The sequence below is a fragment of the Saccopteryx bilineata genome, chromosome 1 (assembly GCF_036850765.1).
Source record: "Saccopteryx bilineata isolate mSacBil1 chromosome 1, mSacBil1_pri_phased_curated, whole genome shotgun sequence".
In the NCBI taxonomy this organism is placed as follows: domain Eukaryota; kingdom Metazoa; phylum Chordata; class Mammalia; order Chiroptera; family Emballonuridae; genus Saccopteryx; species Saccopteryx bilineata.
Genome location: NC_089490.1, coordinates 350,790,203 through 350,802,685, shown reverse-complemented (window position 1 = coordinate 350,802,685; position 12,483 = coordinate 350,790,203). Strand labels below are relative to the sequence as shown.

The 12,483-nt window shown below is 35.6% G+C and overlaps 2 protein-coding genes across 2 annotated transcripts; one reads left to right on the top strand and one right to left on the bottom strand.

Moving 5' to 3' along the window:
• The first annotated feature begins 807 nt into the window (after positions 1-807).
• On the top strand, positions 808-1,752 carry LOC136320608 (olfactory receptor 52B2-like). The gene has a single exon (XM_066253766.1). It carries the CDS (start codon positions 808-810, stop codon positions 1,750-1,752), a length of 945 nt encoding a protein of 314 aa, XP_066109863.1.
• A 6,576-nt stretch (positions 1,753-8,328) lies between these two features.
• On the bottom strand, positions 8,329-9,276 carry LOC136319603 (olfactory receptor 52A5-like). The gene has a single exon (XM_066252786.1). It carries the CDS (start codon positions 9,274-9,276, stop codon positions 8,329-8,331), a length of 948 nt encoding a protein of 315 aa, XP_066108883.1.
• Between the last annotated feature and the right edge of the window lie 3,207 nt (positions 9,277-12,483).

Below are 12,483 nucleotides of genomic sequence, written 5' to 3'. Positions count from 1 at the left end.
CATAGTTAAAAATGTTCAGCAAGTACAATAGTCTTATTTCTATGTAAGTATGTGTTACAATTAACCACCAAATTATACTGCCCCATATACAGAACCACAAAATTCACATATATATGCCACCGCATTAATTTACCTTTATTTTTACACACTCTGTAATCATGCTTTAACATTAGAATGTTGGAACTTGAATACTAAATTATTATCTATTAAGGCATTTTTTGTATTCCACTTTTGTTACCTAAGATATCTGTTATTACTCCAAAACACTATTATACTTCTCAGATATAAGATTAGCAGATTTCCTAAATTCCTTGTAAAAATCAACAAATATTTCAGAGAACAATCCCAAAACATCAAGGTCAATCTCAACGGCTGAGGACTCTGGGATGATAAAATTCAACTTCCGTATCTTGAGTGAAAACCATGATTTATAGTTTCTGTCATAATGTTGATAATGTTGGGTCTCTTGCCAGTTCCTACTATTTGAAAAAAAATCTTACAGGATTTCACACATGGAATAGTAAACAAGATTAGAGCAACAGAGCAATCTAAATGGAATTGATATGTTTTTATCATATCATAAAATTTATCTCTGAGATTATTTCTTCATCTTGCAGAGAAAGTAGTGTAGGATCATCTCCCTCCTCACTCCAAGTAGCTGAAGTATTTATTTGACCATTCATTGACATAATATAATTATGATTATCACCATTATGTGCTATAATACCCAGAATCTTAAATGGAAATAATGCAGTGATTTCAAAATGTCCTTTGTTTCTTTCTCCCCAGGAGGAGCTCAGGTTAGGGATGTCCTCCTGTAACTACTCCATTTCTCAGTCCCTGATATTTGTCCTGGCTGGAATTCCTGGCCTGGAATCTTCCCATGGCTGGTTCTCTGTGCCTTTTTTCTTGGTCTTTGTCATTACAGTCATTGGCAATGCCACCATCTTATGCATCATCCGGGTGGAAAAGAGTCTCCATGAGCCCATGTTTCTTCTTCTGGCTATGCTATCAGTTGTTGACCTGTCCCTGGTCAGTGTCACTGTGCCCCGCATACTGGCTATCTTCTGGATGAATGCCAAGGAAATCAGCTTCAATGCTTGCCTCACACAGATGTTTTTTATCCCTTTATTTTATGTCATGGAGTCTGGGATCCTCCTGGCAATGGCTTTTGACAGATTTGTGGCTATCTGGCACCCTCTGAGATATACAACCATCCTTGCTGATAACATGCTTGTGAAGATGGCAATGGCTGTCCTTGCAAGGGCAGTGGTAGTGCTGATCCCAGCACCCATCCTAGCAAAAAGACTGGAAAACTTTCAAACCAACATCATCGCTTACTCCTACTGTGCCTACATGGCTGTGGTGCAGATAGCCTGTGGAGACATCTCTGACCACATTGTCTATGGCCTCATGGTTATTGTCACATCTGTGGGATTTGATTTGTGTTTTATTATTCTGTCATATGGGCTGATCCTTCATGCTGTTTTTCAAATACCCTCTTGGGAGGCAAGGGGCAAAGCTCTCAGCACATGTGGCTCTCATCTTTGTATTATTGCTTTATTTTATTCTCCTGTTGTCTTTTCTGTCCTGGCCCAGATTTTAGGCTATCATATGGCTCCTTATTTACAGATCATCATGGACAATCTCTACTTCCTGGTGCCTCCCATGATCAACCCCTTGATATATGGGGCCCGGACCAAGCAAATGCGAGAATGGGTGCTGCAGATCCTGCACTGTCATAGAGACTGAGATTGAAACCTGAGATAGACAGGAGACATGGGATATGGAGCTGGAAATCATGTTAGGTTGGAGGTAGAGATAATTCTTGCCAGATTTGGGGCTTCACAGGGAAAGAAATAACCAAGACAAAAGGAAGACTTAGTCATCGTGGGAATGTGACATGTTCTTTCCATTGGAATGTAGTTGTTATGAAACCCTCATGACCAGAATGCTCCCCTAATTCTTATCCAAGTAACAACATAAGAGAAAATTCTGTTGTTAATTTTATTGTTTATCTAATTACATTACATAATGTAACTTGGAAGCACATTATTTCAAGTGAGGTAACAATGAATTTAGGCATATATTATCAAGATCTATGGGCAAAAATAATTATGCTAAGATTTTATTTTGATTTAATGATTTTTCTTTCACAGATATGCTTTAGATAGTTCAGCAACACAGAATTATATATCATGGAATGTCATCCTAATGGAAATAAATAAGGATAAATGTCTATGATCATGTCGATGAGTAAAGATATCTCTTTTTTGGTCTGAAGAGTTTTAATAGAGTCTTTATTTTAGAAATATGGAACCAATATACAGTAATTGTACTTGATAAAAAGCATGTGGGGGGGAACCCTAAGAAGCTATTTTTTTCTCTAGTTTCACTTTCTCCATTCCACTTACCTAAGTTTATTTTCACAAATTAAAGACTTTTTTTTCATATGCAACCCTCCAATCATTTATTTTGTTTATAAGCATCTCTCTCCTTCTCTCTCTAACATGCTATTTTCTCCTGTTTATACACATTCATACATCTCACCTGAAATATGCTTACATTTACAAGAATCTCTGCATGTATGTATACATATCAATTATTTTAATAAATATGCAAAACTGCTATTAACCTCTTCACAGTTTGGCTGCACCAGTTTTTAGATACATACAATTGCTCAGATAAATTAATACTCCTCTCAGATGCTACAACTAACTTTTCTTTATCTACTTTTAATGCTCATATTAGGTAATATACTTCCTTTGTAAGCTTTTCCTAACCCTCTGCTTCTTTATATTCGTAATTCTATGTTGCATTCATTTAATGGTCTTCGGTGTCATCTTATCCTTTCTCAATCATAACACACATCACGGAGTAAGATAATTGCCTCTTTACATGATCTTTTTCTACATAAAATGAATGTTTTGTTTATACTTGTTTTTGTAGTATCTAGAATTTTTATAGTGTATAATATGAGTTTAATAAACATATTGAATAGGTCAAGTCTTATTTCAAATAATATTTCTGATGAAGAAACACAAACATAAAAGAATGCATAGTTACATATTTAGCTTAGTGCTAAAAATAAAAGAAAGGAAGGAAAGATGAGAGGCAGGAAAGAAAGTAAAAAAAAAAAAAGATAGACAGAAAGAGGGAGAAAAGAAGAGGAGAGTGAAAGAGGGAGAGAGAGAGGGAAGAAAGAAGCATTTTGTGTGCCTGGCCAACATTCTTCTCCATTGAGGATTCTTTCATAGTGAAATCTCTTCTACTTCACTTCTGATTGTTATGTAGGACATTTTCTTTCACCTTTACTCGTCCGGTGTATTTCCGCAAGTATAATTTTCCTTCCCAGTTATTATGATTATCTTTTGCTACATTAAAAACAAACCAAAATTTACAGTTTGGGGTTGACGGGGCTCAATTTAGTCTCTCACTTTGTCTTCACATGATTGCATAACAAAAAGAAGCTATGACTAGATTCTCAGAAGGTTCCTAAGGATGGACAGCATTCAATATGACTTGGTTTGCTGACAAGGCTGGTGCTTCTGTACTCCTCTCAAGGGCCCTTTTGCTGCAAAATTTACCTAGGTTTCTTACCTAGTGTTTCAGGGCTTCAGAAGATGAAAAGCAGAAAAGATTAAGTAGATAGGGTCTTTACTCAAGACTTACACTGTATCACTTCTGTAAAGCAGTAATAGGATTTGACCAAATTCAAGAGGTGAGGAAGTAGACTCTGAGAGAAGAAAATGAAGTTTAGAAAATATTGTTATAGCCATCTTTAACAAATCTAGTTAGGCATAGTTCCTCTCCTATGCAACATACACTCACACCTTCTCTAAATTTCTAGGCCTCATTCAATTATAGCATCCCAGAATTTCATCATCTAAATCACATTCATGTGTAGGTGAAGCTTCATGAGTATGGTTTTTTGGATAAAGTTCTTAGAATATTGATTCCCTTTGTCTAAACATGTATTAACTGAAGGGATAGATCATTTTCCTCTCACATTGCCAACAGCAATATTATAACTGCAAAATCACTTCCAATCCAAAGAGGGTGAAAAATGGGACATGCAGTTACTGGATCACAGCATACTGAATTTAAGGAACATATTGCCAGCTTCTTAATTTGGGGTCCTATCCTGTTCTATGAGAATAATTCTCTTTCTCTCTATGGTTCTTGGTTTTATCCTCTAGGATCAAAGTTCTATACTTTGAGTCATCATTCATTTTCTTAAAAAAATGGTTCATGTGGCCCTGGTCAGCTGGCTCAGTGTTAGAGCATTAACCGGGTATATAGATGTCCCAGGTTCAATTCCCAGTCAGGGCACACAGGAGAAGTGACCACATGCTTCTCCGCCCTTCCCTTTTCTCCTCCTACTCCTCTTCCTCCTCCTCTTCTTCTTCTTCTTCTTCTTCTTCTTCTTCTTCTTCTTCTTCTTCTTCTTCTTCTTCTTCTTCTTCTTCTTCCTCTCTCTATCTCTCTCTCTTTCTCTCTTTTACCTTCCCACAGCCATGGCTTTATTGGTTTGAGTGTGTTGGCTCCAGGCACTGAGGATAGCTCAGTAGAGCCTCTGCCTCAGGTACTAAAAATAGCTCAGTTGTGAGCATCATCTCAGATAGACAAAGAATCAACCCCAGACAGAGGTTGCTAAGTGAATCCTGGTCAAGGTGCATGCAAGAGTTGGCCTCACTATCTCCCTTCTTATCTAAAAAAATAAAATTAAATTAAAATAAAAGGCTCATGTTTCACTTTATCTTTCTAAGCCTATAGATTGGGGATTCCAATGATTCTTTTCATTTTCAGCTGTCACTGTTCTTTTCCATCTAACCTGGAAGTTCTTCTGAATAATAAGAAATCTTAAAAATGCATACTTCCCCCACACCTGGAGGCCAGCTCTTACATTAAAATCTATGATGTCTAAAGAAAAAGTAAATGACAAACAGTATTGTGTTCAAACTGAGAAATACCTGAAGACTTCTCTGAGTCCTATTTAAAAGTTTTTTAAATTAAATTTATTGGGTTAATATTGATTAATAACATCTCATAGTTTTTAAGTATATACTTGTATGATACATAATCTGCATATTGCATTGTGTGCCTATCACATTTCTTTAACTCATCTTTTTTATGCATATTTTATAATTTTGTTACTTTAAGCATTTTCTGGGAATTTCATTTATCAAATCCATAAGTTCATTAGGTGTATATTTTTTATTTTTTACTTGAAAAAACAGGTGACATTTTTGTCAGTTGTTCCATTATCACAAAGCACAAATCCTTTTATTCTCTGGTACATGATAACAATTTTGTCCATCTGTTTAAAGCCTTAATTAACATTGGTACCCTTTAAGCTTTGTTCATCCCCTCTCAAAGACAATGTTGCAGGCTTTAGGTTTTTTTTACTGCAGAGTTCAACTCTTGATAGCATTTTCATTGTTACATTTACATTAAAATATTTCATTAACATTTGTTAATGTATTACATTTAACTACCGTTATGTAATACAACACTCCAACACTTAATGGCTTTAGGCAATATTTTATAATTATTTTTACTCAAGATTTTGTTGATTGCTAGGACTCATCTGTGAAATTTTGACTGGGAGAGAACCTTAAGCTGTTGCAGATGGTATTTGGAACAGGAATCCGGGTCTGGATACAAGGCATCTTTTTCACTCACATATCAGGCACCTCAGTCAAGCTCCACATTGACTCTTGTTCCATCAGAGGAAACCCCACGGGCTTCTTACATGATACCATAAAAATAAGAAATGGCACAATGTCAGTTAAAGACTCTGCCAAGAACTGGCACAAGTTGACTTCTGTTATAGCAATTGAAGGGTCTTAAACTTATTGAAAGATACAAAGAAGAGTTTATTCTTTTCTTTTTAAAATTGATTTTAGAGAGAGAGGAAGGGAGTAAATAGAGAAAAAAGCATCAATTTGCTGTTCCACTTATTTTTGCATTCATTGGTTGATTCTTATATGTGCCCTTACTGGGATTGAACTTGCAACCTTGGCATATTTTAACCAACTGAGCCACCCAGCCAGGGACGAAGAGTTCATTCTTCATGAAGATGTGGCAAGATCGCATATACATGGTACAGTTACAGCCATACTTAGAAAGTACAATTTGCCACACTTAGCTTTCTTTCACTTATATCAAAAATGATTTTTCAGTTTCTACCTCCTTTCTAGGCTCTGTATTATGTTCTGAAAAATCTCTATCATTCAGTGATTATTTTCCAGTGCTCCCTGCATCAGCTCTTGTATATGTATGTGGACTTCTCTCAGTTTTGTCAGTTAGGTTTTTTCTTAGAAATTCCAAGGTAGGCAAAACACCATTGCTTATGTATACAGAAGTTTATAGGGATTCATAGAGTCAAGACACATCTCTTTCTTTCTAAGATAATATGCCTTATTCTACATGACAGCCATTTGCTCCTATAATTTAAGAGTTTAGCTTGTTTTCTGGCCCTTGCTCCACTGTGAGTTACTATTCCAGAAAAAAAAGATAGGCACAGTATAAAGTGGTAACTCATATAAAAGAAAGAAATATTTAGATATTTTCTCTAAATAAATATCCCAACACCATTTATTCATTAGTTCACTTTCCACCTACTGAAAATAATTATAGTCCCAGTTGGCATCTACCAATAATAACATTCTTCAAAATATTACATCTTTTCACTCTATATGTTATGAATGGATAACGTTTTTATTTTGAGTTCATGCAAATAAATTTATTACTGACCATTGTTTCTGATACTCTGACTTATATTTATAGCTGTTATGATATTCTTGTAACTCAATCTGCTATATGAAGAAGGCCATCCTTACAGAAGATTATTCACTCACTATTTGAAAACCTCTATTGATAAGAGAGCATTTTAGTAACACAAATTTGTTTTTATTTGTGGACAGTGTGATTCTATAAATTTCTTAACAATAGTGAGCTAAAATTTAAGTTTTTATCATCAACTCCTGAAAAAAAATTTGGTAGGCACAAGAAAATATTTTATCCAGCACAGTATTCCTATAATTGAAGAACCAGTCACCAGATCCTTCAAATTCTATTTTAATAATGGTAAGAATTCTAAATTGTTTAATAATCTTAGTCAATTTCTCAGGAAAAAAAAGAAAAATATGTTTAGTTTGTAAATGACTCACAGTTTTCTACCCAATAAAGAAGAAAGAAGGGTACTTTTTAGCACCAGTTATGTACAAAGCTATATGATGCTATCAATTTTTATATCAGGATTACAGAAAACAATAAAAGAAGAAAGGGAAAGATGGAGGATGAGAGAAATTTATGATATACATAGTATATATATATTTTACCCAAGTTTGTTGTATATTCTGAGTGCTTGTGTTTGAGGAATATAGATTACTAGAAAGCCCGGTGGTCATACGAAATGACCGCTGTTCTAGATATTATAAATTGTAATTAAAATGATTTGTGCAAAGGTGTCTGCTAATTCAAACTGAATTACCCAGGGCAGGCGACGAGGACGCCCCTTTGCTTAGTGCCCCACGGGGTTTCCCCCTTCTACTTGCTTAATTGCTTAGAGTGCAATGAAGGAAACCACTGGCGGTACATTTCTTAAGAGCCACCGCTAGCTCAATAAATAAAGGTGATTTAAATAATAAAATGTTAATTCACATGTCAAAGATCTCTTTGTACACAACATTTCTTGTGTAGATCTTTCCATCATTTTTAAGCTCGCCTTGCAGAGGACCATCAATTATTTTTAATTTTACGTCCGTTCTTTCACGAACTCTTGAACAGGCAACATAAAGTTGACCGTGTCCAAATGCAGGCTCAGGTAAAAAACTGCCAACATGCTTAAGCGTTTGGCCCTGAGACTTATTGATGGTCATAGCAAAGGCAAGTTTTACAGGAAATTGTCTACGTCTCCATTGAAACAGCAACCCTGTTTGAGATGGAGCCAAATCAATTCTTGGAATGACATGTATTTCACCTTGAGAGGAGCCAGTCAAAGACTTAGCTATTATGGCATTATTTTTCAAATGGAGAACCTCTAAAGAAATTACGTTAAGACATAGTTTTTATGTAAAACAGATGATTGCCAGTGCAAACAAATGTTCACCTTTTCCCTGACCCGCTCAATTTGCATTCAGCCTTGGCAACTTCACACCATTGGCTAGTACAGTTATGCAAGCAACCAATAAGCTATCGGTGACAAACAGACACTTAAGCAGCATATAATAAAGATTTAGGGGAGATCAATATAATGCAAAAACCTTACCAAGATAGACATAGTGCATCTTAAACAGATATGCCATATTATATATTTTTGGATCAATGCTGAGTGTCAGACTTCAGAACACAAATCTTTTTGATCTTCTTGCTGATCTCTTTAGTCTTCACACCATAGACAATGGGGTTAAGGGCAGGGGGCACAAGAAGATAGATGGTAGACAATAAGATATGGACATAGGGTGACACATGTCCAAAACGGTGGCTGAGAAAGGAAAAAAAGGCAAGGATATAAAACTCCAGGAAGACAACAATATGGGCAATACACGTATTGAATGCTTTAAGTCGTGCCTCTTTCTGGGGAAGACGAAAAACAGCCTGAAATATTAGAATGTAGGAGATAAATATAAAGATCATGTCAAAACCCAAAATTGCAAAAGCTACAAAGAGCCCATAGGCTTTGTTAATGTGGACATCTTCTGCAGCCAGCTTAACCACAGCCATGTGCTCACAGTAGGAATGGACAATAATCACAGACTTAAAAAGTTGCAATTGTTTAAGTAGAATAGGTAAAATTCCAACGAGCACCGTTGTCCGGATTGCCACTATCAGTACCGTCTGAACTAGAAAAAAAGGAGTGAAGATGGATGTGTACCTCAAAGGATCACAGATGGCAACATAGCGGTCAAAGGCCATGGCCAACAGGATGCCAGATTCCATACCCTGCAAGGCATGAATGAAGAAGAGCTGTGTGAGGCAAGCATCAAAAGCCATGGAACAAGAACCAAACCAGAAGATGGCCAACATCTTTGGAGCAATGGCTGCACAGAGAGCTAGGTCTGTGGCTGCCAGCACTGCCAGGAAAATGTACATGGGTTGGTGAAGGCTGCGTTCTGTAGAAATGATGATCAACAAGGAAATGTTCCCCAGCAGAGCCACTAGGCATACACCAAAAAAGGGAAATCCAATCCAAAACTGTACATGCTCTAGTCCAGGGATCCCAATCAGAATCACTGTCTTTGGGTTCAGATATGACATGTTCAATTCCATCAGGTTAGTAAATCTTTTCTTCAACACTGATTCTATTACCTATTCAGAAAAAAAAAATTATGTATGGGAAGAAAGAAGAAAATTTTCCTCACCATTTTTCCTACACCATGAAACACATGAAGAAAATGTGGCCACATGACCTTGAATATTGGGGTATAAATTTAAGTTAGAATCAGAATAGAATTATTGGATGATATTTTTTCCCCAAAATCAGTGCAGGTGTTTGTGAACAAGGGAGATAAATCCAGTGTTTATCACCTATAAATTGTAGAAGTGGAAATTATTATTCTAACAGCATTGATCTTGCTAGTTTTTGAAGTGTTCGCAGATAGTGTCACAGATAACATTAACTTTTTTATTTATATCCACTTTCTAACTTCACATATATTTAAATCAGGCAAAAATTTTCTATGACACCTAAAATTGTTGACTAGATCTCCAATCCCATAGCACTTTCTTTCATTTTTGCTGCTAGCAATTGACAGTAAAAATAAATTGTGGTATTTCTTATTATATTGTTTCACTCCACACCCACTCTGAACTTCTGATATTTTAATAATTTTCTAACATTTTTCTTTAGAGATCTACTCACTAAATCTTAATATAATTTTATATATACTTTTTTTATCCTTTTTTATTAACCACTCTATCAGTTTCACATCATTCAAAGTCTTCCTTATGATTTTGTATTATCCAAAACACATTAAATAAGGAATACCACTATAAATGGGACATTATATATTTTTCTTTGAAGGGAACCTAGAGGAATTACTACTTTAAAACTATAGAAAAAATAGTCTCACAGTCACTAGGAATATATATGTCACGTTGGTATAACTTGAAAGCCCTGATGTAATAAAATACTTTAATAGTTGATGAAGAGAAGGAGATCTTGTTATTAGAACTTCAGTAGCTACATTCATTAACAGATTATGACCAAGGCAGTGAGCAGATAGAAACTAAAACAATTAGAAATTTGGTGAAAAGAAATTCTCTTTGCTGCCCTTATGGAATGAGATTAGGAAGGGGAAATGGTAGTTTTACTAGAAATGACTGTCTTAAGTATGGATATATCTTGTTAATGTGACTAACCAACCAACAAAATAAACAAAACCCAGTTTTGAAAATCATAATATAGGAATTTAGAAATATAACATCTTCTGCCTGACTAGGCATGGCACAGCAGATAGAGCATCGAACTGGAACGCAGAGGATCCAGGATCAAGACCCCAAGGTCGCCAGCGGGACTGTGGGTTCATCTGGTTTGAGCAAAGCTCACCAGCTTGGGCCCAAGGGCGCTGGCTCAAGCAAGGGATTACTCGGTTTGTTGTAACCCCACGATCAAGCCACATACAAGAAAGCAATCAATGAACAACTAAAGTGCCACAACGAAAAATTGATGCTTCTCATCTCTCTCCCTTCCTGTCTGTCTGTCCCTATCTATCCTTCTTTCAGACTCTCTCTCTGTCTCTGTAAAATGAAAAAAGAAAAGAAAAACGAAATATAAATCATCTAATGCTGGATCTATGCATTTACCTCACATAAAATGTTGTCCAAATTTCTTAAGTTTACCTAACTATAAATGAGGGTATTATTCTCACTTAACTCATTGAATTTTGGGGAAGGCTAAAGAAGTTTATATAGGAAATGCTCAGCACAAACTATGGAGGAAAGGAAGCACTCAATGTTTGGTAGCTAGTGCTTGTCAGAACTTGCAGAGAACTTCTGTGAAGACAGAAACACATTAATACCTTCTTTTTAAAAGTCTAAAACACAAACAAAGAAATGAAAAAAATTTCTGAAGAAAAGATGAAAAATCTATGAAATGATGAGTTTTCAAGGGCAGAATAATCTTCCTCAATTCTATCTATAAGATTTGACATTCATGTAAACAAATGAAATGTCTTCCCAATGATGTGTAGACTTCAATTAGAGTCAACATATTTCTTTTATTAAAAATGACTTGATCACTTCACCTAAGAAATAATCATATCCTCCTTTAAAGTCTCATTAGGTATATGGAAAACGTGAATAGGAAAATCAGTTTTCTAAAAGTATTTAGATTAAAAATAGCTTCTAAGCATACATTTTATGCAATTCATCATTCTGCCTTCGAAGAGGAAGAAAAGGAATCAAAATATATTTTAAATGGAGGCAAGGTTATGTCTTAGAAACAAGAGACAAAAAACAAAATGAGGCTTTAGTGCCTCAGATAAAGAATAGACTGTATTTTAGAGGATAGGATATGAGTTGTAGTTACAGTGGCAGCAAAACCAGATACCAGAGTGTTTACAGTAATAGGCTACATCTGTCTTTAGCTTTCTCTACACCTATTTTAGGCTTTCCTGCTCAAAATGGAAACACACACACACACTTTTCAAACCACAAGACTTAGGTCTTCTTATTTTCAAGTTATGGTAGAACAATTTTGTAGGCAAAAATTAGAAGAGAAAGCCAAAACCTTTATTTTCATCTTATTCTACCACTGATTAACTGGGATGTATCAGTTCTGAGTTTGCTTCACATGTAATTAAGAAGATAATAGTAGACTATCTTTGCATCTCTTCTATCTCTAAATTCTATGAGTCGAATATATGTCTTATTTTGACAAACTTAAATAAGGAAAACTGGTGACATGCCAAAGGAAAGTTTGTTACCAAGAGAGGATCAAGATTATTTGATTTACTATCCTTTCCACTTCTGTTAAAATTTGCTGCAATTAGAAACTCTGAACAATGACCAGGTCTCAATTTATAAAGAAGAAACTCACCCAGAGAAACAAGATAGCTGGCTAGAATGTAAAATCAGTGAATGGAAGAACCCTTTTCTTCCAGCTTTGGATTTGGAAGTGCAATATCTACAAAGTGTCTTTCACCACCTGTTTTTAGCTGTTGCTTTTCTTGGCCTAAGAATCTTATCTGATCCCAGTGCAATTTTCAGACCTGGCCCTAGAGAGGTCATTACACTGCTGAAACTCAGACCTTTTTTTTTTTATTGTATTTATTTTTAATGGGGTGACATCAGTAAATCAAGATACATATATTCAAAGATAACATGTCCAGGTTATCTTAAAGTTCAATTATGTTGCATACCCATCACCCAAAGTCAGATTGTCCTGTCACCCTCTATCTAGTTCTCTTTGTGCCCCTCTCCCTCTTCCTTCCCTCTCCCTCTCCCCCCTCCCCCCGTAACCACCACACTCTTATC